General features: G+C 35.7%; 1 protein-coding gene across 1 annotated transcript in view; it reads left to right on the top strand.

Moving 5' to 3' along the window:
* GRID2 (glutamate ionotropic receptor delta type subunit 2) overlaps positions 1-26,130 on the top strand; it is a 1,260,684-nt gene that overhangs the window by 925,989 nt on the left and 308,565 nt on the right. Inside the window, exon 10 of the mRNA XM_036411398.2 lies at positions 13,272-13,469. Coding sequence (XP_036267291.1) covers positions 13,272-13,469 — 198 coding nt within the window. The remainder of the gene's footprint in view (positions 1-13,271; positions 13,470-26,130) is intronic.

Here is a 26,130-nt window from a genome sequence, read left to right as displayed (position 1 = left end):
AACAGAGCAGCAAACCACAGCTCACGAGCCGCAGTTTGCCGACCACTTTAGGGCAAAGGAAATTAAGGAGAAAATAGACAAATGGGATTACATCAAAATAAAAAGCTTCTGCAAAGCAAAACAACAACAAAATAACAACCAACAAAATGAAAAGGGAGCCCAGTGTATGGGGAAACATATCTGGCAATGATACATCTGATAAAGGTTAATATCCAAATATACAAGTAACTTATACAACTTAATAAAAGGAAAACAAACAACCCAATTAAAAAATGGGAGAAGGACCTAAATAGGTACTTCTCCAAAGTGAACATACAGATGGCCAAGAGACATACAAAAAATGCTCGAAGTCACTGATCATCAGAGAAATGCAAATTAAAACAGCAATGAGATATCACCTCACACCTGTCAGCATGGCTACTATTAACAAATCAACAAGTGACAAGTGCTGGCGAGGATGTGGAGAAAAAGGAACTGTAGTATACTGGTTGTGGGAATGAAGACTGGTGTAGCCATTGTGGAAAACAGTATGGAGTTTCCTAAAAAAAACTAAAAATGGAATTCCTATTTGACCCAGTGATCCCACTTCTAGGACTATATCCTAAGAAATCAGAAACACCTATCAGAAAGAATGTATTAACCCCTATATTCATAGAAGGGCAATTCACAGTAGCTGAGATCTGGAAACAGCCCAAGTGCACATCAACAGATGAGTGGATAAAAAAGCTATGATACATTTAATCATACGCCATGGAATATTATGCAGTAGTAAAAAAGAAGGATCTCTTTCCCTTTGAGACAACATGGATGAACCTGGAGAATATTATGCTAAGCAAAATGAGCCAGTCAGAGAAAGATAAGTGTCACATGATCTCACTCATCTTGGAATCTAATGAACAAAATAAACAGAGACATAGAAGCATGGAATAAACTGTGGAATCTCAGAGGGAAGGCAGGGCTGGATGGTGTTGGTGGGTGGGAAGAGATCATATACATAATCCATGGACACAGACAATATGGTGGTGAAACACTGGGGGAGATGGTTGGGGGTAGGCCAGAAGGGGTTTATGGGGGAATAGGGAGACATATGTAATACTTTCTATAATAAAGATTTTTTTAAAAAAGGAAGAAGAAGAATCTGGACCCAGAATATATTTAAATTCCTACATCTCCTACCTGTGAGTTTAGGCTTTCTTTAAACTCTCTATCATCTTGTTTCTTCATCTGTAAAATGGAAATGATATTATCTAACTCATAGAGCTTTTATGAAAATGAAAGGAACTAAAACATTTCCCAAACAAAGGGCTTCTAACTTAAAGAGTTTAGCACAAAGGAAGTGCTATATACGGATGTTAATTCTTTTTAGGCACAAAGTATAATAATAAGGGAGAACATAACAGCAAGCATCTCATTTTTCACGGGAAGGGAGGGTAGGAGGAGAGGATTATAAGATGACAATTTATTTTTGAATGATGAATAGACTATGAAGGCATAAATCAAAGAAAATGAATATGCTACAATGTAAAGAGTATATGCAAACAATATGCAGATATCAAGAATATAAAGCATCCTAAAAGTAAATTGGAGTTATCACCCGAAGTTAATTAAATTGAAATGCCAAAAATTCAGTAGCCAGTGTTTATGATGTTCTTTTTAAAGACCCCTTTAGAGATAATTCAATTAGAAATTTGTGAAAATGAGGTTAGCTTTACTCAATTTAGATAATATGCATCAAAAAGTTAAAAATACCATTGCAACAATTTTGATCTAGCCTAAAGTTTAGATAATATAGTTCTTATTTTTCTTATGGAAACAATGCAATCAATAGACATAGCTCTGTGCTGTGTGCATAATTTTGTTGAAGCAACAACAAACCAGTTGTTGTTGATGTTTTCTCACATAACATCTCACATGAAAAAAAAATGGAAACAATTTGATTTTTATAAACAGACACTTGAGGACAATTGGTCTGTGCAGACAATGTAATTTATAGCAAAACAGGGATATGTGTTCATCAGTGCTAACTAAATAAAATCATCACGAGAATAGGTGTATGACAATGGCCTGACAATTTCTTACAGTTTCTCATCACACCAATTCTTAAGATGAGAGATATCAAGGACACCTGTGAGTATCACTATTGCACTGATGTAAATTTGCATGACCCAACTTTTTTCCTTTTCAAAGCTATAACCTGAATTCTTAGACTAAACAATGAATAAATATTTCAGAGATGTGTTTTATATTTTCTCCTGAAAGATAAAATAGGTCTACCACTTGTCTCTAGAAGTTTCAGAAGATATTGACAGTTATTTGGAAATTCAAAGATGTAGAAATAAGTAGGTCTAGACTGATTTTCATAACTTCTGCAATATTCCAACACATTATCTGAACTATATTATACTTTAATTTCAATAGAACATTATACCACTGCACATGAAAGAAACCCAAATATTAAGGTGACCTTAAAGTTTTAAGTCATCTTTTGTTAATGTCATAGTTCTACCATAGTTACACCACAAAATCAGTTCTGCAATTCCTCATTAATGAACATAAGTATAAATATAAAAACAAGAGAGATGCTTCTGATATGGATTTTACTTTTTAGAGTTACAAAGGAAAATATTAGTAAACTAGAGGCCTGGTGCAAAATTTGTGCAGAGGTGAGGAGCATGAGATGCAATTGGCCCTCTGAGTGGGGAGGGCGATACCACTGCTGGTTCAGGATCCAGATGCATCCTGCTGACATTTTTGCCAGTTGTTGGGAGCCACTGGAGGTTGCTTTTATATCTTTTCTTCCTTGCAAAGCATCTAGGGAGGGGAAGTGGCTATGTTGCCCAAGGCCGACTTCCAAAGGCCTGTGTGCTGTTGGATTGTGCTGGCAGTGCTGATCCATTGGTGTCTGGCCTGTTCTCTAGAGATTGGACCTGCAGGACCACTGAGAGAGTAAGTGGCCAATGCCAGGCTAGTCGGCCACTGGGACGGGTCTGTCAGTTGAGCAGCACTCCCAATGTGGAAGAGCATTGATCACCAGTGGGCAGCTCCTGCATTGAGCGTCTTCCCCCTGGTGGTCAGTGTGTGTCATAGCAACCCATTGACCTTCATTCCAGTTATTCTGGTCATTCCAGTCATTCCAGTCATTCTAGTCATTCTGGTCATTCAGTCACAATGGTAACTTAATATATATATATATAGATTAATAACCATTAAAATTTACAGATATGTTACCAGCTAATATTTAGGGCACACTCACTATTATCTTATTTTTGGTGTTTTAGTATTTCCAATCTTTGTGGAGCCCTCAAGATTGTTATTATTTACATTCTCTGATATGTCTGATTCCTGGAGTCAGTTCAATATCTTCTTCAAATTACATGTGTGATAAAAATAAGCATTGTATCCTTTTTTGTCTGACTCCCTGCCAGCAGAGAGAATAACAAGGACTGGATCAAATTTCTGCAATAAACAACTAGAAAACCAAGCAAAATATGGGGGCAGGTGGGGAGATACCCTTTCAGATATGGGTCAGCAGGTAAAAAAAAAAAAAAAAAAAAAGACTTTGGTTCCTAAGTAGTTGGAAACAAGGAAATGATCCCAACAATCACCTGAGATTTCTTGTTGCTAGTAATTTCCATACTGCAGGCACAGGAATATGAGTCCACAACAGTTTGTCAACCTTACAAATTTGAGAAATTATATATCATATTTTGGGAAGGCTGAGGTGGCTTGCATTTTTGGTATATGTTCTGGAAAAGAGGGAGCTACCTGGGAATATACTTACAGAAATTTGCTTAGGGTTCGTGGCTGACTACTAGATTATACAGACAGACAGAGAAACTGCAAAGCCAGTCAAAGAGTGACAGGAAGCTGACCACTTCCCAGAGCTCATTTATGAAGCAGAGACTAGAGAAGGTTTCATTTGGGGGTCTCTTATTGTACCAATTATTTAAATGGCTATATGAAAAACATATTTATTTTGAATTATGTAGTAGTAATTAAGGTATATTTAGGTGAGCAAACTTATATAAAGTAGGATACTTCCACAATTTTACTGTTTCAGTCTTAAACATTACCCCGACCTCTCAAAAGATCCAGCTTTCATTAGGAAGATGCATATCCATCTGCCACTCCTGACCACCAAGAACATGTTGATATCTTGCTGTTCTATAGCTGACATACATTAGCATTGGGCAAACAAAGGCAAAAAAGAACAAGAAAAAGAAAGTCACAGTAGTTGTCTTGGAAATCTCCCCAATCAATAGGCAAAAACAATGTTTGAAATATAATAATTAGATTTCAGTTTACAAAGGAATCAATTTTGAGAAAGCCTTGTATGCTTTCCCAGTCTCTCTCCAGGAGCCATGGAGTCAGATGGCAGCCTTACCAATGAGGATTTGGATTCTTCCAAAGGCACAGTCACAGGTTTTGACCAATAGGGGGCAATTTATCAACTCACCATCCACAGCATTCAATGGAACTGTAGGGAAGCCTGAAATGAGAAGAGATACCTGCAAAAAGAACAGTTTGCTCATCTTCCAGTTTCTAGAACATGAACAGCTATTAAAATTCAGCTCCCTCTGAGGAAGTCAGAGGCAGTATAGGAGAGAACCACCATTCTGCACGGAGGTCTCTGAAATGGGAAAGTTGATCCAGGAAGGGAAGTAAAAGCATACTCTTTCAGAATATTCCCCCCTTGGGTTTTTAATGATCAGTAGAAATTCAAAGAGGTTGAGGGTTTAGGTGTCATTTCACAGCATCTCCATGTAAATTGTGTGCCAATTAGTTTAACCTGAAAACAAAAGAGGTCATCTTGCTGGAAAATGATTTTGTGATTCTTGAATGCTTAAAATCTTTTAGCAAAGAATTTCAGGTTTTCTAGATGAAGTTAGCATGAGGAAATGAACTTCACGTTTTGGGGATTTATTTTTTGTGTGTTAAATGTGAAGAAATTTTTCTCTTTTTCTTTTTTACTTTTCACCTTCGCTAGTGGCAAGATTTTTGAAGTGGGAAAATGAAATGTTCAGGCTGACTTTTCCATCGATTCTTACGTAGTGTAATGTACTCTGCAGTTCAATTAGAAATAACAAGCTGCTATGTTCTGAGCCAAATGTAATCTCCAAGACCTTGGTCAATAAAGCACTCAAGAAAATGAAGTATTGAGGCTGAATGGTCTGAAGACTACTTGGGAATAAAGAAGCAACAGAATAGCATTTGAAAACAAGGTCTTTTTTTTTTTTTTTTTTTTTTTTAGTCAATGAAAATAAAAAAGGATCACCCATCAACAAAGAGTTGGAAAAATATCTCACCTTTGTTTTACGAGTCCTTTCAAAATTTTAAGAATGACCTTTAGTCATCAGCCCCAAGAACCTAGAAGCATTTCAATGTAAGGTGATGTTCCATTTGGGAACACTCCTAGAGTATCTGCTGAGGAATGCAAGAATGAAGAGGGCCATTGCTTATTTTTTTGTCACTCCTAGGTGACATTTGTACCATTTTATGAAGGATCTCATTGGGGTAAATAACAGGGCTTGTTTTAGACTAAGCATTTCAATTTATTATGCAATAAAATATAGCAATGGGGAAAAATGTTTCAGGTTATCATTACATTTTCTAGTAAATTGTGGGAACCTTCCTCTAACTCCTTAATATGTGCCCCTATAATCAATTAAACACTGTAGTACACATCCACGGCCCTGATAAGACTGGCACAGAAGTCATTTTTATGTACTTTATTAATTTTAATGACACTTCTGGTAATTTTTATACACTTCTTAATTTTTGAAACACAGAATATTGTCTTTGTGCCTTTAAGTTTAGAACACTCTACCATCTGTAAATCCCCACAGACTTGTTTCTTGCTTTTAAAATCACCACCTCTCTGCTTTCTACTCTTATAACTCTGCCTTCTATGCAGGAGATCTTTTCTTTTTAAGTTTCCTACTGTGCTTCCTAATAAAATCAAAAGAAAAAAGTATATCCTTCAGAAAGCATTCAGCTCACTAGAAATAGAAAGCCTGTCACCTTATTCTTAAAACCTTAGATCAAGCAAGCCAGAAGCAAAAATAGTGTACTTTCTACAAAGGGTATGGAGTGGCGTTAGTGAAAGTATTGTGTGTCTGTTCTCTCCAGATCTCCTTTTAGAAAAGAGAGTATCTTTGTTCAAGAAAAACGCTTGAGACTTTGGGGAGAGAACTATTTTTTACCTTCTTAGGTTTGGTTGACTGGGGTGGGGGGGGGGGAGGGCATGAATTAACTGGAAAAAGATGAACAGGAGAAAAATCAAGGTTTACTTATAAGTCACCCAGTAATGAATATCATGCTGACTACCCAGAGATAAAGGTTTACATACCATCTCAACAAAACAGTAGTGGTAGGAGTCATTTCGGCATTTATAAGAAAGTAAGGAAGGATGTATTGTTGTGGTGGTGGTTTTGTTTTTGTTTTTGTTTTGTAAAAATGGGAATGAGAAGTCTGTCTCTTTCTTGGGCTTTTCAAGAAATCTTCAGGAGACTCTCTTTCAATCAAATAAGTGACACTCAAATAAGATTTCAAATGTTTTTAGTTTAAAGTAATGTTTATACCAAAAACTATGATCCCATTGTCATCAAAATTAGGTATTTATTAATATTAATTTTAGGAAGAAAGCAAAGGAGAAGACGGGCGAAGTTGCGTTGACATAAGAAAGGTGATTGTCTATCAGTCTAACCCTGGAAAAAGGTAATTGGCTGAGGGGGTAACGCCACTTCAAGCACACAAAATCCTGAAGGGTTAACGGATTAAAGTCTTGGTTGTAAGAATTTAATCTTCCCAAACAAAGAATTATCTCTCTTTTGCTTATCCCTGGCTCTCTTGCTGTCTCTTGCTCCATGACCTGCACTCCCCCGTGTGCTAGCCTGCAAGGTGTCCTTAAGCAGCTTCATGGCCCATGGCTATGCAGATCCTACACCCAATAGACTGAAGCTGGGCACAAGAGCTAAGCCAGCCAGATGGTGGACTGGAACATGTGCTTTAATATGGAGTTCAGACTTTGGGCAGTGTCTTTAATCGTAGACCTGCTAAAGACAAGATTGGACTTTTTCCATGGCGTGACTGAGGGGGATAGGACCTTGAACGGGAGCCCACTTAATTTTATATCATCGGTAAAGCTTTCCACAAAATCCCGTCCTCCCGTGAGGACCTCAGGAATTCTTTTTCCATCGGTACCCCAAGAACTCCAATTTCACCAGTAACAGATAGGGACACAAAGGGCACCCCACCGATAACAATCCCATCAATATGCTGGCTAACGTTGAAGTACGCTTTAGCTGAAGAACAAAGTATAAATATAGCAATACTCTAGAAATGAATGGGGATTGAGAATATAGAGTGGAGAACGAGGGAGATTGATTTTGATATCACCATGTATTAAAACACTGTGGCTCAAGCTCTTTCTCTTTTATCTACCATGCAGTTCTGTACCTCCTCCACGCATCCCAGAATGCTGAGGAAGGCCATCTAAATTCATGGTTAGCATCAGATAACACTGGATTCAAATTTCAACCTTTCTTACTACCTTGTAAGCTTAGGCATATTATCTATTATAACCCAGAATCTCAGTTGTCTCATTTGTAAAATGACAAAAATAAAACCAGAGTATTTCAAGACTAAATGAGGTGATGAATGTAAAGTGATAAGGATGATGACAGGCATAATGTAAAATTTTTGTTGTTATTTTTCTCCCCCCTCCCCCCTTCCTTAGACTGAAAAAATGCTCTGGGGGAGAAATAAACACCATTTTTTTGTCCCCGAATCTCCTTTATTCTACTATTTTTTTTTCTCTCATTCAAGTGTCTCAGATTTCAGTTCTGTCTTCCCTTCATTATTTATCTTTTGTCTTCAAACCACTGGCTTCAATCGATTTCTATTTTCACTTTGCCAAAGAAACTGCTTTTCAAAAGGTCTTCATGATTTCCCATTTAAATGAAATGGATTCCTTTAGGCCTTATCTCTGGACTTCTCACTGCACTGGAATCCACCACAACTTACTTTTTAAATAAATTTATATTTTTAAATTTTCAGTTGACATTCAGTATTATATTAGTTTCAAGTGTAAAGCATAGTTACTTCTTCTTGAAATCCTATTTTCTCTGAAGTTCTGCTACTTTTCTGAAGTTCTGAAGTTCTGCTACTTTTCTATAAGGAATATCTGAAGTTCTGCTACTTTTCTATAAGGAATATTATTTTGGATAGAAATACCACTAGTCCTAAATATTTCAAGTTTAATTTTATATGGCTTTTTATTATATTCTAATATTTAGTTAGCTTTAGTTTATATTAAACATTTTTATATCCTAACAAAGAATAAGTCTTATAAGCCAACGCTGACTTTATTATTGTTCTTGACAGTACTGTAACAGGAATATGATTGCATAAACCAGAGGGTCTGTAAATTTCACATCATCATTCTGAAGTCAAATGTGACCATGTTCTTCAATTAAATAGTTTGTAGACTTCTGACATTTAGTACAGTCAATCACTTCTGACAGCTATAATCCGCTCTATCTTAAAGCATATTCTTGATAATTTTTCTTGAGATATCTGCCCTTACAAAATACTCCATGTCTACAATACTTATGGAATAGGATTGACTCTTACATGTGGCTATGCACTAGTAAGGCTCATTTAGGTGTTAAATTTAGCGAAGTAATGAAGACTTGGACTAAACAAACAAAAAATATTATCCAACATTCATATTCAGAAAGCTGAGGGTCTGGTATTTCTATGTTTATATATGGTAGTTCATTGCATATCCCTGGGACTTGCTTTTCTTCTCTCCATACAACTCAGATATTCTTTTCCTTTACAACAACTAGACCCTTTATTTCTCTCCAGATTTTTCTCATTTGTTTTTCTATCTTGTTGCCTTTATTATTTTTAATTGTTTTTCTATCTTGTTGCCTTTATTATTTTTAATTCAAAAAATGTATACTTTTCACCTTTTTTTTAATTTGTAGAGTTTCTAATACTTATATGTGGTCTGTAAAAAGTAACGTTTTTTTCAGGGAATGGTGATTATTAATTCCACAGCATCGAAATGGAATGTATCATCTCTAAGCAAAATATAAGTTCACATACTCTGCATAAAGACAACTATTGTTAGCTTCACTCAGGAACATGTTTTATGGGAGGGAAATTTTTAAGTAGGCTATTCAGAAATATTCTCATTCTTTTTTTAATATCTTTTGAGTTGTGTATATGAATAGAATTGTAAGGAATTTACAGTGATTCATTCCTGGTTTTAGCTATCTGGCATTCTGTGAAACCATGCATGTTAAAACCTCTTAACAGCTCTCAGCAAATCTTTTGCACTATAGTTTGTCTCCTGTACCTATTAAAAACTTCAGGTGCTTTTTTTCAAGCTCTCTCACTAACAAGTAATCCCTATATATAAAAGCCTAATATGCAAAGTGTCCCCTCAAGAGTTTGACCAGGAGACCAGGCATTTGATCGCTCACTATGACGTGTGCTAAATACCAGAGGGTGGCATGGGATGAAGGGTGACCCTGGTTGGCAGCTGGCAGCCTCTAAGGACCCAACCTATGCATGAATTTTGTGCATTGGGCCTCTAGTATTACATGGTTATTAAAATATGAGAACTAACTACAAAATCTGAAAGTTGCAAATGGTGTTGTAAATCACTAAGCAATTAGCATGAGATTTTTTAAATGACTGAGTACAAATTCTGAATTATGAAGTTATTATCTAATAACCCAACAAGTGATGTGAATAAATCTATGATAATATGAAAATTATCAACCACTGAAACACTCTTTTCTACAAGCAGGTCTATGGATCCTCATGCTAATGCACTTAGATTGATAAACTACAAGCAGTTTGTGAAAGCTTCATTTATTCCAGTTGCTGAGGATTGTGCTTAGAGAATTTGTCACCCAAATGATAAGCAAATTGAAATATACCACTTGTTTTCATTTAATAGCAGGCAGGTTTTCACCAGCTTAGACTCATTCTTATTATTATCCTTTGAAACTAATTACCAGAAAATTAATTTTATTATTTTCTTTTATTTTCTTTTTTCTCTTTGTCCCTATAATGGAAGACTCAAAGCCATCTACATACACTTTGAAAATATGTCGAATATAATCTCCTGTCAACTGTGTGGTTATAAAGACCTCCTAGTCCTTGATTCTGCTGCAATTCATTATGTACTCAGCTCTCAGAATTACTTTCTAATTATGCTATTTCCCTTTCATAGTGCTCCAGTTCCCTGCCATGTAGAGCAGAAATTTTCATATGACTTCAATGCCCTCCATTATCCTGATCCACTTAGGATCATTTTTTGTTGTTGTTGTTTATATCCTATATAATAAAAGCCCAGCAACCAAATGGCAGAATGACTACAATGACTGGTCAACCAGTCACTATGATGAACACTGACCACCAGGGGGCAGACACTCAATGCAGGAGCTTCCCCTGGTGGTCAGTGTGCTACCGCTATGGGAGCACCCCCTGGCTGACCAGGATGAGCAGCTGCTCCTGCTGTGAACCAGGGCTGCAATTGTCACTTCCTCTCCCCAGGCTCCTCCTTCACTGCCCGCAGGCCGCAGAATAGGGTCCCCAGGCTTGCAGAGCTGACCTCAGAGACAGGGAGGTGGGTTCATGGCTGCTGCAGAACTGGGGCCTACGCCGCCACCTGTCAGTGCTGTTGTCCCTGGGCCCAGCCCTGACCAGGTCCCTTGGAGAGGCAAGTGCTCTGGCTCCACAGAAGATGCTGGACTAGGGAGCAGCCACTCAGAGGGCGGGTCCACAGCCACTCAGCTGACCGGAATGAGCAGTGCTACCTCAGCAGGCTGATCCCTGCAGGCCACACCCCACGAGCAGTACACAAATCCCATGCACCAGGCCTGTAGTTGCAATATAACAGCCATACAGAAAAAAAAAAAAAGATTAAACCATTTATCAATGATTAATAAGTAAAGTCCACCTAATCACTGTCCAGAATAAAAAATATTATATTGTCATTACCACGGTAGTTATGTTTCCTCGTGTATGTTTCTCTCCATATCCTTAATTATCAGACTGCTTTTCTTCCTGCTTCTTATCTCTTTACTCTTTCTTTGGGATTTTCTATTTGTTTATTCCCTTGTACCCAAGGTTTTAACTCTGAACTATAACAGATTACTAATTCTTTCTCCAGCTATTTCTATTCTGCTGATAAATTCAGTCATTAAGTTGTTAACTTTTATCATGATCTTTTCTAATTCTTAAATTTCTATTTAGTTCTTTTTAAATTCTGCAGTGACACATCCTATAGTCTAATTTTCTATCAATTAAAAAAAATCCTCTTTAAACATAATAAGCATGTTTATAATATGCATCTGAAAATTTAGTGTCTGAGTTCTCAAACATCTATTTCTGTTGGATGTTATTTCTCCTAGTTCTCTATATGAAATGTAATCATGTATGATACCTTGGTCTTTTGATTTGAACATTATTCAAACAACTATTTGAAGCAGGGGTGGGGAATGTCTGGCCCGAGGGCCTTATAAGGCCCACAAAATCACTTGGTCTGGCCCTGCCATGGCATTAGAGGTGAGTTAATAAAAGTTTGACCACATATAGCAGGTTAATTTTTAAATTGATAATTTTTTAGGGCCCACAAATGATGAGGTAAATATTCAAATGGCCCTTGGAAGAAAAAAGGTTCCCTATCCCTGAAATTTTAAAGTAATAAAGTGTGATCTAAAATGAAGATACTTTCTTCCATAGAGGATTGTATTTTATTTTCTGTCATGCATCTGGAGTCTCTACCAGTCTCATGTCAACTTAAATTGCATTAAAATTTGAGACAAATTATGTTATCCTTATCCTAGATTTTAATTCATAGGTTGAAAAATTCGAGGTCACAGGAGATAAAGTTGAAGTAAGTAATTATGATGCCTTCCTCTTCCGTAACGTGTTGTGTAACCTTGAGTTGAAACTTTTGTTTCTAATTTTTCTTATCTGTTAAAATAATACAAAGTGGGTAATCCCAAAATGGTGATTTTCTTTTTCTTTTAGAGTCTATTTTCTTTCCCTGGTGTTTTGTTTGTCCCAGTTATGTTGTACATTGCTTTTGTTTTGCTTTGTATTTTTTGACTACATGACTTTTCCCAATACTGCGTTAAAATTATTTTGAAAGTGGTACTCATGAGTTTTTACCGTATCTCTCACTATGTTGAGTAGCTGCTCAATGCATGTTAAACAGATGAGTCAATGAATGAATAAACATTGAAATAGGTGCACAGATAAAAATGATTAAACCAAGCTTGGTATTGTTGCCTTAGAAAAGGAACAAATTTCTTTTCTATTACAGGTTCCAAAGCTTCACTGACAGTTATTTAAGAGTATAGCACATACAACTATGTATAGTACATAATACTTGATAATGATAATAAATAACTATGTTACTTGTTTACGCACTTACTACAATATACTTATTATTTTATAGTGTACTCCATATACTTACATAAAATATGTTTTCTGTAAGAGTATGCCACATTATAACTGCAGCAGCCTCATACATTATGTATTTACCAAGTGTGTTGATTGTATCATTTTTTCCTGTGCTTGATTTAATTTTGTGTTGTTTTGTACAGTAACATACTATAGAGGCTTGTACCATATAGCCTAGGTCAGTGGTCGGCAAACCACGGCTCACGAGCCACATGCGGCTCTTGGGTCCCTTGAGTGTGCCTCTTCCACAAAATACCAGGTGCGGGTGTGCATGTATAATGCGATTTGAAACTTTGTGGCCCATGCACAGAAGTCAGTTTTTGGCCTGGACGAGTCTATTTTGAAGAAGTGGCATTAGAACACTCAAGGTGCCAAAGAGCTACATGTGGCTTGTGAGCCCACGCTTTACTGCCCACTGGCCAAGGTATATAATAGGCTAAAGCATCTAGGTTTGTGCAGGTATAGTTCATGATGTTTGAACAATGACAATATTGGTCTAGGGCATATGTCTCAGAACATATGTCTGTCATTAAGTGGTATATCTATAATTAAATGAGAGCTGACGAGAAATTGGGTAATGTAATTAAACATTGTTTAGTAATATGCTACATTACCAACACACAACTTATATTAACAACACACAGTTATATTTCTAAGTTAATTATCTCAAAGTGCAAAAGCAATTTTTAGACTATAAGCATAACTCTTAGAAGAATTAATGTTTGCTTTTTAAGGAGCAATGTAGATTGACATCATGGATATCTCTTATTTCCCTGCAGGAAGAACCTTTTGTAATGGTCTCTGAAAATGTCCTGGGTAAGCCCAAGAAATACCAGGGCTTCTCCATTGATGTTTTGGACGCCTTATCTAACTACCTTGGATTTAACTATGATATTTATGTTGCACCGGATCATAAATATGGAAGCCCACAGGAAGATGGGACATGGAATGGCTTGGTAGGAGAACTAGTCTTCAAGGTAAGCATTTTCTTTGTTATTTATTTGTGATGTATCTAAAGGTTGAACTATAACCCCCAGAATCTAATTTAATATAAAATAAATGCAAAGCAAAGTATTAAGTGGTGGTGTTGAATGCCAAAATCTTAGCCAATACTATTTTATGATATTTGTTGAAAGAAAAATGAATGACAAAATAAAGTTAGATTGTAGAGTATTTCCTCCTAGAGGCCTGGTGCACAAATTTGTGCACAGGTGGGGTCCCTCATCCTACTGTGATTGAGGACTATTAGAAGGCTGGCCGGCCAGCAGGAGAAATCCCAGGAGGTGGACTGACCAGTTGGGGGGCCTGCCAATAAGGGGGAGAGACTGCAGAAGGTTGGCTAGGGGTTTAGGGAGATTGGCTGTGGGGACACACTGACCACCAGAAGGCAACTCCTGCATTGAGCATCTGCCCCTTGATGGTCCGTGCATCTCATAGTGACTGGTCAGCCGGTTGTTCCAGTCATTCTGGTCATTTAGTCATAATGGTTGCTTAGGCTTTTATATATATAGATTAGGGGTGTCGAACTCAATCAGAGAAGGGGCCAAAATCTAAAATCCAGCCTAAATTGCGGGTCGAATGGTTTACTGAACAGTCATAAACTGTCAATGTGATGGAAACGCAGCGGAGTGCAGTGATGACAGCGCGGTGCGGGCCACATTGCAAGGCCTGGCGGGACGGATTTGGCCCGCGGGCCTTGTGTTTGACACATGTGATATAGATGATAGAAATGTATCTAGAACAAAGACTTACCTTTGCCAAATATAAACTTCAAACATTTTGTCAGTATATGGTACATGATGAAGTCACAATTCAATATAATTCGTGTCATTGTTTTCTTTTAAAAACACAGTGTTATTTGTAAAAAGTAGATAAAATCCTGATCACTTAAGAACTAATCATTTTTACTTTTAGGATATAAATATATAAATAAGATAAATCTATTTTTACTGATATTTTTGTCCTTGGCCTTTCAATTATTGGAGAGGTGTTTAAATTTCTGTATTTCTATTTTTAAATATTTAAAAAAGTTTCTTTATTGTTTAAAATTATACAGATATACTCTTTCCCTCCCCACCTACCCTTACCCCAGGCCTTTACCACACTATTGTCTGTGTCCACGGATATAAATTCTTTGGTTAATCACCAACCCTATCACCCCCCACCTGCCTTCTTTCTATGATTCATCAGTCTGTTCCTTGTTTTTCTCTGATTGGCTTATTCCACTTAGCATAATACTCTCCAGGTCCCTACATGTTGTCTCAAAGGATAAATGTAAGTTATGAAACCATAAAAATCCTGGAAGAAAACATAAACTTATCTGTCTTAATCTATATTTCTGTAGGTTTGTTTTATTTTTTAAGTTATTTTATTAATTCATAAACATTTATAATCATAATGTCTGCCTGGTAAATTGTTAAATAGTTAGGTTTACGTCTATGATTTACTATTTGATTTATATGTGTCATATTTTCTTCCTATGTTCCTTCTTTTTTTTCTTTCCTTTGGGCTAATTGAATGTTCTTAGTGTTTGATTTTATCTTCTCTTTTGACATTTTAGTTATATTTCTTTGTAGTTTTATCTGTCTGTGGTTAAAACATAATATGCACTCTTAACTTGTCACATTCTATCTAGATATATTGATATTTACCACTTCAGATTTAAAAAGTAATAAATTTACAGCAATGTAATTCAATTTACATCCACCTTACCCTTTGTGCTATTGCGGCCATATATTTATATTTTATGAACTCCACAGTAAAATGCCATAGTCTTTTATTTAAACAATCATTTGTCTTTCAAAGGTACAAATAGGAAACGAAAGACAGTTTCCAATACCTGACCACTCATCTGCTAGTTTTGGGGCTCTCTTTGCCTTTCTACACATGTGAGTTCTTACCCAGTATGATTTATTTCAACCTAAAGAACTTCCTTTACCATAACTTGAAGTGCAGCCCTACAAGTGGCATCTACTCTCAGCTTTTGTTTACCTTAAAATGTCTTTTTGTACCTTTGTTTTTGAATGGGATTAGTCATATACATTAAACTCTGAGTTGACAGGTCTTTTTTTCTAGATACTTTTTGTTGTGGTGATTTCAAGAAGGGACAATGTTGGTTTTGATTAATATCTAACCAGAGCACTGAGAATCTCATAAGATAATCACTTATAATCAAAATATACTTTTCTTCATAATTTTAAATTGTCTAAGGAGAACTTATAGATAAAATCCTATTATTTATAAAATCAAGACTGGCAATTTTAAATTAAGGGCAACTTTTTATTTTAAAAATCAAAATAAATTTAACATTCAATAGTTTTTATGCAATAACAAATGTATAAAAATTGAGATATAATTGACATACAAAATTATATTAGTTTCAGTTTTATAACATAATGATTTCCTATATGTATATATTGAAAAATGATCACCACAATAAGTCTAGTTAATATATATCACAACACGTAAAATTTTTTTAAAGATTCTTTTATTGATTTTGAGAGAAAGAGTAAAAGAGAGGGAAGAGAGAGAGAAAACATCCATCTGCTGCCCCTGCACATTCCTTCCTGGAAATGAGTCCAGGACCTTAGCATGCACCCTAACCAGAATTAACTGGCAGCCTTTCAGTGCATGAGATGTCCAATAACTGAGCCAGCGCATAAAAGTTTGTTGATGTTGTTTGTTTTGTTTTGTTATTTTTATATTAGAGGCCTGGTGCATGAAATCTCAACATGGGTGGGGTTCCTAGGCATGGCCAGCATCAGGGCTGATCGGAGCCAGGCCAATCAGGGCCTGGCCAGAGAGGAAGTGATGGCCGCTGGGCTGGGTGCAGAAGGAATGGACAACGGATGCCGATGCCACCATGATTGGCCACCCGCCATCATGCGGTTCTCCACCTCCCCCCTCCTTTCCTTGCCACTGTCACTGCACTGCCACCATGGCTGATGGGTGGTGGGCTGAGGGGCCTGCTAGCTGGTGGAAGGAAAGGGCATGGGAGTTTGGCTGCTGGCCCCAAGGAGGGAGCCAGCCCTCAGCCACCCTGGGAAAGGGGCCATGTCCGCTGCCACCCACCCCCGGTTCCCTGTCCCAGGCCAGGGGACAGCCTGGGTTTAGTGATCAGGGCCTACCAGCTGGAGGAGAAGGATTGTGGGAGGTTGGCCAGCCAGTGGAGGTTGGCTTTGGGAGCTCACTGACCACCAGGTGGCAGCTCCTGCATTGAGTGTCTGCCCCTTGGTAGTCCTTGCACATCATAGTGACCATTTGCTCTGGCCATTCCAGTGGTTCCGGTCATTTGATTGTTCCAGTTTCTTAGGCTTTTATATATACTAGAGGCCCAGTGCACAAAATGCATGCAAGAGTAGTCCTTTCCTCCTGCTGCTGGCACCGGCTTCCCTCTGGCACCTGGGGCCTGTGCTCTCCTCTGGCACCTGGGACCCGGCCTTCCCTGGCATGCCCACCTTCATCCAGAAGGTTGTCTGGAAAGACATCCAATATAGTTAGCATATTTCACTTTTATTATTATAAATATTCATCACTTTAAAGATGACATTCTATTGTATTTTGCCAAATATTATTTATGATGAGAAGTTGACCGTTATTTATACTTTTGTTTCTTTTTATTGTTGTTGTTTTTGTACTTTAGTGTGGGATTGCCTTTTTTAAAATTCCCTTTTCAGTTTTTTAAATGCTTAATTTTTCTTTTTATTGAATTTATTGAGGTAACATTATTTTATTTTATTTTATTTTATTTTTTAAATATATTTTATTGATTTTTTTACAGAGAGGAAGGGAGAGAGATAGAGAGCTAGAAACGTCGATGAGAGAGAAATATCGACCAGCTGCCTCTTGCACACCCCCTATTGGGGATGTGCCCGCAACCAGTGTGCATGCCCTTGACCGGCATCGAACCTGGGACCCTTCAGTCTGCAGACCGATGCTCTACCACTGAGCCAAACCGGTTTCGGCAAGGTAACATTGTTTTAAAAAGTTATACAGGTTCAGGTGCACAATTCTACAACACATCATCTCATCTGTATACTGTATTAACCATGCAAAAAAACAAGTCAAATCTCCATTTGTCACCATTCATTTCTCTGTCCTCTATCCTAGATCATACCTCTTGTCCCAACAATCACCACATTGTTGTCTGTAACCATAAGTTTTTTCCTTTTTTTTAATTTTTATTTTTGCTCAATCCTCCTTTCTATCCAGCACCTCATCCCGCAGCTGTCAGCCTGCTCTCCATCTATGAATCTGTCTCTATTTTGATTGTTAGTTTATTTGTCCAATAGATTTCACATATGAGTGAAATCATATGCTAGTTTTCTTTCTCTGATTGGTTTATTTCACTTGGCATAATGCTCTGTAGAACCATCTATTCTGTAACAAATGGTAAGATTTCCTTATTTTTTTATGGCCTAGTAGTATTTTAGAGTATAAATGTATGACCTCTTTGTATGTTTAACTATAATGTGTCTAAATGTTGTTTTAATTTTATTTAATCATGCTGGGTATGTATTTTACAAAGTTTAATAAATGTTGACAATTATTTCTACAAATTTTTTTCTACTGCCTTTCCTTTCTTCTCTCAAGTTGAAGCTCAGAGAATATTTAATTTAGACCTCTTAATGTCTCTAAGTTCCAGAGGTCTCATTTATTTTATTAAAATTCTAGAGGCCCAATGCACGAAATTCATGCAAGAGTAGGCCTTTCTTCCCTCAGCTGCTGGCACTGGCTTCCCTCTGGCACCTGGGATCCAGGCTTCCCTCTGGCTGCCAACACCAAGGGCCCTGGCTTCCCTCCAGGGCTTCGTCCGAAAGCTCATCCGGAAGGATGTCTAGAAGGACGCCTGGTTTAATTAGCATATTATACTAATTTTTATTATTATAAATGTTTACTCTCTAACCTTTAGATGGATAATTTCTCTTGATCTGCTTTCAGGTTTATGGAGTCTTTCCTTCCAATTTCCAATTTTCTTTTAGGTCCATTCAGTAACATTTTTATTCTAGATAGCATATTTTTAGTTCAAGAGTTTTAATTCTTAAGGAATAATTTCTATTTCTCTTTTGAGATTCCCCATCTTTGTAGTCATTGTAACCATCTTCTCTTATAAATCTTGAATCATATTTGATTATAATGGCTGCTTTAAAGTCCTTGTCTGTTATAATTTTGACATCTCTGCCTTCTTTTTGTGATTACCCTATTCTAGCTACCCTGGCTGCCTCAAACTCTTTCTTCTAACTGACTTTCTCCTTGTGTCCTAGCTACCCCTTGTCACCTAAACAGAGATAGGTCCTCCATGAATAAGCCATTTAAAAGTGGATCTCACTCCATGCAGTTAGTATTGTTTAATGATTGAATAGCATACAGTTTCTGCCTGACTTTGGTTAACCTCCACAGTTTTAAAATTTTACAAAATTTATCCAGAATTTGCAATTGTTATTTTTTGTTGGGTTAATCCAATAAAAATTATCCCATTATTGTTGAACTAGAATTATTTCTGAAATAATTAAATTGTTCAGAAAAATAAAGTATCTGATATTAAGTAGTTTCCAAGAGATGGAGAAGAGAGAAAAAAAAAAAAGATTTTAAGGTAGTGGTAGGAAAAATAACAAAGCTGTTACTGCAATTAATTTATTTAATGATTCCATTATATATTGAATTTTATTTGAAAATATTAATTTCAGTATTTTTATTTAAAAAAAGAGAATGATCAATTCTTATTCCTCTTACAATTTATCTTATATTCCTTTATTGTAAATTCAGAAATCTAGTGTTCTGTCTTGTATTCCTAAGAGGTCCTACCAGATCTGAACCCAGATAAGCAATTACGTCAAAATAGGGTAAAGAAAAGAAAAAGGCATTATACAAATTTATTGTATAGGGAGAGTGGATAGAATCTTTAAGAGGTATTATGCTAACAAACTTCATAATAAAAAGCACTATTAGTCTAATGTTGGTGCTGCTTTTAATATGGCTTGTGTGCTTGCTTCCAGTTAAGTTTTTGAGACTTGCTTCCATACCTATGAAGTGAGAAGTACAAGTATATTAATGGAAATATCATTTCCAACTGCACTTTGTTTTAACATTTTAAGAATTTATTTCATAACAATCAATCAATAGTATGTTGTTCTTCATAAACAATCCATATGATTGTTTTCATTTGTGTGTAAAAGCATGAATTTATTTAATGATTAAGTTCCCCCGGGTCCTTTTACAAAGTAAAAATTCAGGCATAAGGAAGTTAACTTATGAATGTATAAGTTTTAGCCTGAAAAACTATAAAGCTATTTATTGCAACTAGATTTTTATTTTATTCAGGAAGTAGTTTGTCATTCTCACTAGGCTTTTAGAAGCACTTATTAAGCAGGGAGAGGAAGATAAGCAAACATGAGGTTCTGGGGAGTAGGCAGAGAGATAGGACAAACAGTGAGAGAATGTAGTTCCATGAAAGAAAGCCAAGGGAAGATAACATTTTAAGAAGGAAAAGGTAGTCAATTTAGGTTATCCAAAAAGATTCATTATATTAAAATTTTATCAGGCTTATTGACTTTTACAAAGCAAAATAACACCATTGAAATGGGTTAATGATGTTATAACAGAGCTCCAGAAAAGTAATTATTATTGCATAGTTTTATGAAACATTTTTATGAATCTAAGTATATTTTAGATAATAGTAAATATTGCCAATGAATATCTCCATCCATGACAGTGAGACTCCTAAAATTAACAAGGTTAATTGTCTTTCTTCCTAAGGGGGACCAAAACTAAAAGAATGTTTCTCAGATTCTCTGTCATGATGATGATTATAGACAGACCATCACATTAAAAAAGAATCCAATAAGAAACATGGAAAGTTTCTGAGTTCATATGATTATTCCACAGAAATTTCCAGGGATGGCACTATGGCTTCAGAGCTGGTCAATTCCATGTTAAAGGGCTTCCCCATTAAAACTAGGTGTCAAAGTTTTAGTACATACATAATTTGTAGAGAAGAAATTACAGCCAGAGAGGGCACATGATTGCCTAAATGTGTATATGGAGTCTATTCAAAAACTAAAAATAGAGCAAAGTCTCCTCCATTTCTTATGTACCTTACTACTTCCATAACTTTCTGCAATTAATGTGTCCTTAAAATTTATGAGAACACAGATATGGCCAAAAGATGTTTCAGTGTGAAATAGATAAATGAGAGCGATGTTCTGCTCAGTACAGGAGCAACTGTTACCCTTGAGTTAATGTGACTGATAAATTATATTCTCCCAGTTTAAAGGGGAAAAGCGGAAGCAAGAAGACCACAGAAAACTTTGGATAGGAAATAAGAAGTATATCAAACTTAGAAGTACAAAAAAAAAAAAAAAAAACTAAGAAAAAATAAATAGCACTACGAACTAGATAGCTGAGTGCTGTGTCATTTACTTCCTTTTTTGGGTAACATACTTTTAAGTCAGCAGCTTTCAAATTAATACCTGAGGTATTAGAAGACTTTCCAAGGGACAAACTAGTACAGGTAGCTTAATAGGAAGTAAATTTCCATATTCTCAGTTTCTATAAGAAATCTTTCCTAAAAATGATATGCCTGAAAACACCACCCTGGTGTTTCTTATTTTCCTCAGCCCTTGTACAATTAGCTTCTTTTACTTTATAAAATAAGGGCATCTCTTTTGTGCATGAAAAATCTTACCACATGTGGTTTTTAGTGCAGATATTCTCTGAATCACCAAAGGGCCAATGGAAAAACACTGGTGTTGCTACAATCCTTTATAAGTCATATATTTTCATGTAAAAATATAATGAACAAAAGATAGAATTTAATTTGTTAAATGCTAGAACATTAAAAAGGTTTGTTGATGATAGATCACAATGACTTTCTACATATTGCATGGGAAGATTTCAAGGAATTGAGTGTGACATGGCTAAAAAAAACAAAAAAGTAGGGCTTACCTTCAAGATTAGGTTGCCATAATTTTGTTATTTTATAAAAGTTTTATTTATATAAATGAATAGATGAAAATGGAAGGGGCTTCCTCATTTATATAGTTGGCATGAAGTTCAGCAACTCTTAATTTTAAAAAGTAAATATATTTCCATCATAGATATTCTAATTTCTTAGTGCATTCAACATAGAAAACATATTTACTTAGGGATTTTATAAATATTTTAAAATACATAACAATTAATGCCAAGAGCTAGTGTGAATAAGATAATGATGTCTGTAACAAGTACATTTAATTGATGGTCTCTGTGCTATGTGCTATGTTAGGCACTGGAGACACAAAGATAAATAAAACATGGTTCTTCCCCTTAAATATCTCTTAGCTCAGTGGGAAACACATTCATTAAACTAGATAATTATAGTAGATTGCAGAAAGTGTAATGCCAGAGGCATGAATGGAACACTAAGAAAGCCCTAGAGATAAGAAGAAAAAAAAAGGGCTAAACTTCCCAAAGAAGGAAATACATATGGAGATTAAAGAATAACAAGTGATAAACATCTAGGTAAAATGGAGTTGGCAGGAAGCAAAGGATCTCTAAAGACAGACAAAAAGAAAAAAAAAAATTAAGCAAAGGCAGAAAAGTGAAAAATAGCATAAGAGGTCTTTGTAGCACTCAAACCAAGAAGAGATGAAACTGTGTCTTAAGGCACTAATAATAGGAATGGAGTAAAAAAAAAATGATATTAAAGACATAAAAGAGGTAGGATTAACAGAATTTAGTGACTAAGGTGAAGGGAGATTAAAGGGTAATTTATAATTTATAATTATAGTATATGTAATAGTAAATTCACAATGAATAAGAGGATGATGATGTATATAACTCATCATAAAGGAGGCTGCTAAGAAATATTTAGAAAGGAAAGGGATAAGGTCAGTTTAGAGTATTATAGAATGAATTAGATTTGCCAGGGGAAGATTCACAAATCTGTAGGACTCTAAAGCTCAACAAAAAAGCCCAGTAAGAGGCATATATTTGGGAGTCATCAGCCTAGGAGTGTGGTTGATTGCATGAAAATACATGAGATTGTTGAACACATAGAGTGAGATTACTGGGCTGATTTTAGGATTAAGCTAAAGAAATATACCATTTATGAATTGACAGAAGAAAAGTCTGTTAAGAAAATACAATTGAGAATAAATAATAAGTCAAAGAATAACTGAACCTGGAAGAGGTCAGTTAGAATAAAAGAGTTTCAAAAACAAAGCTATGACTAGCAATGTCCAAAATATTTGCCATGAGAACTTGCAAATGTCCAATAAGGTGGCTCTTTGGAAGTTTTGGGTAACTTAAGCCTGAACTGCTTTGGTAGCACAGCGGGGAAAGAAGCTAGATTGCTAAAGGTTATGGAAAAACTTGGAGTTGCATTCTGTAACAGAACATATATCTATTACTCTTTCAGAAGTTTGGATTGGAAAGAGAAGAGAGAAAGAGTTTATTGATATTGGTAGAGTTGTTATTTTGTTTATTTTTCAATTAAGAGAAACCCTAGTATAATTATAAACTGAGGAAGGAAAATAAAGGAGAATTTAATATAAGAAAAAGAAGTAAATATGTGAGAGATAAAGATCCCAGAGAAAATAGAATAAAATTTAGAGTAAGAATTTATTTTGGGGGGATGAATATGTTTGTTGTTGTTTTTTTAATACTGAAAAAATAAAACTGAACATTGTGAGAATGTGTCTGGTAATCCTTAAATCTAGAGGCAAGAGGTTAGAGGGCTGAAGGAGATCATATATCAATGCTTCAAATTTCTTGAAAAAAAAAAGAATATGAAGTCTATTGACATTAATGGGGACAAGTACTATGTAATAGTATACAGGAGATTGGGAGAGTTAAATATTGAAGGCAGTGATGGTGATGCTAAATCAATGTAGATAAAAGGATGGATCAGTGGGACTGAGGATTAAGCTGAAGTTTATTTAACACTGCCACTTTTCAATGCTACCAATCTGCACCAAAGTGTCACTTTCTTCAGCTGAAAATAAATGTTCAGTGTAAGAGAATGGAAGATTAAAACATACATATCAGGGTTGAATAAACTTGGCAGGAAATAGAGATGGAAGAAGAGCTAAAATGTTCAAGGAAGCATGGTCATGACTGGGGAGATAGACCTGGATAAAAGCTCAGAAAAAAGTAATCAGAATGTAAATATAAGCTTGAAAGCAGGTGAAGTAAAAGTGAAGATATGGAAGATCTAGTAAAAGAGAAAGTATTAACCAGAGACTGAAATATAGGTGTTGACTTGGGGGTCATAACAGAACATTTGAAGAGACAAAAGGAATTGGAGTTTAAAAGGGAGAGAGGGATATTCATAGGAAAGAGGGATGTTCTGTAATGGTAGAAACATGATACTATGCATTTGTCAAAACCCACCTGAAATAGTGAACCCTAATATAAACAACTTTAGTTAGAAATACTGTCTACATTGATTCAGTTGTAATAAATGTACCTCACTAATGCAAGATGTTAATAACAGGGAAAAGTAGGGTGGGTATGGCATGGCAGGGATAGGAGGTGGTATATAGGAACTTTCTGTACTTTACTAGTATGTTCAACTTTTCTGTAAGTCTGAACTACTTTTGAAAGATAATGTCTATTTTTTAAAATGGCCCACAATGATAGTTGTAAGAGACATCTACATGGAGACTGACATCTATTAGGAGGTTTGGAGGTAAAGAGGAATATTTAGCCAAGTCTCTAAGTTTTCAATGCATGAGAAGAAAATATTATGAAGTCTATCTAGTGGAGGTGATAAGAGAAGCCCTCCACCCCCAACCCCCCAGAAGACACACATGTAATTAATAAAATACAAGGGAGGTCACATGCATAGAGTCTCATTAATAGAGAGCAGAAATCCAGTATTTGAGAAAACAAATATACTTCATAGTCTCTGTGAAGTGATAGAAGTAAATTTTCACTCAATGGAAACTCAAAATAAAAATAATTTCCCCCACAGGGCACCCTGAAACTCTTGATCTCTTCCTGTGCTTTCTGTGTTCATCCTTGTTTCCACTCTATGATCCTACCTAGGAATAATATGTTGCTGCTATAGAATTTCATGGTATTTGGCTGACTGAGTTCATGTCTACACCATCGTAGCTAAGTTATCAGTAGAGCCTTTACTGATTCTCCAGTGTCCTTTAATTCATTAGATATTGATTCTTTATTTTCATCTCTACAATGGCTATTTCAAACATTTCCCATTCTTTTTAAGTTTCCATTTATAGCCCCACTCTCCATCCTTGATACCCTTCTCATCTTTAGTTGTTAAAGCTCATAGTTTACTGAAAATACTATGAGAATCTAGCATGAGTTCCTTGTTTTCTTTCTCTTTAACCTCAAAATCCTTCCATGTATTCTCTTAATCTTTTTAATTTTATATATATAAAACCTCATCCAACTTGGAATAAAAACCATTCTTAAAATTATTTGCATACTCTGCCCTACTAATTCTCATGTGACCTCCTCTGTTTCTACCTCACTCCTGTGCTCCAAGCCCACAGTCCTTCTCCCTCTTCTACCACTTGCTCAACTTTGCCTTTTGAACTTCTTGAATGATCTTCCTAGAATGATCTTTCCCTCCACCTCTAGTCTCTGCTGAAAAGTTATTATTAGAGAGACCTTCCATGGCCAACCTATTCAAGCAATGTCTACCCTCTGCACTACTTTTCTCCCCTTAGTCTGGTTTATTGTTCTTTGTAACACATATCACCATCTTGCTATGCACCTACTTGTTCATCTTTATCTGCTAAAATGTAAGTTTAATTGGGACAAAGAGTTTATACATCTGATGTACCACTGAAACTTCAATATCTAGAAAATATTTTTACATCAATGAATAGCAGTCAAGTGATCTTTTATGATATACATTAGATAATAACATTTCCTGTTATTCAAATATTTTAATGTTATCTCATTGTTCTTTAATAAAATCAATCAACCTACTAAGTTTAGCCTTATCTAAAAGAAATTTCTATCTTTATTGCAAGGCTAAATTTTGGGCTCTTGCTTTTATAATTTTAAGTTTTTTAATCCACATAACCCACTATATTCAGTCACTCCCACTTTACCACAATTGAATTGAGAGTGGGATCATTTACTAGCATAAGAACTAAAGAAGGAATATTTGGGTAAAGAGTAGAGAGTGCAGAGGAAAACTAACATTTTAGAAATGAGTAATAATAGTAATTAGCATTTTCAAAAAGCTGAATACTCTTCCAAAGCTTTATAAGTACTGACTCCTTAAATCCTCACAAATATACTCAAAAATACTTATAAATATATATAATTATATCCCCATTGTGTAAATAATAAAATCTGGGCACAGAAGATTAAGTAACTTGCTCAACGTCACATAGCTAATAAATAGAAGAACTCAAATATGAGTTCAGGTTGTTTGACATCAGAGCCCATTCTCTTTACTGTGGATACACCTTCCTGGAGCTAACCGAACAGAAAATTAACTAAATAGCTTGAGGTGAGTCTGGAGTTCAGGTAAGTAACCAGGCTGGAAAGATACATCAGAGACTAATTAGCATAGAGTGAAATTAAAGTGCCCTTTATCTTTCTTTACTTTGTTTCTCTTCTATCTCAATCTTTCACATTTTTGTTTTATTCTCAGTGCTTAAAAACAAACTCAAG

This window comes from Pipistrellus kuhlii, unplaced genomic scaffold (genome assembly GCF_014108245.1).
Source record: "Pipistrellus kuhlii isolate mPipKuh1 unplaced genomic scaffold, mPipKuh1.p scaffold_m20_p_1, whole genome shotgun sequence".
NCBI classification, from domain to species: Eukaryota; Metazoa; Chordata; class Mammalia; order Chiroptera; family Vespertilionidae; genus Pipistrellus; species Pipistrellus kuhlii.
The sequence above is the reverse complement of the archived record's forward strand: the minus strand, read 5'-3'. Positions and strand labels throughout refer to the sequence as shown.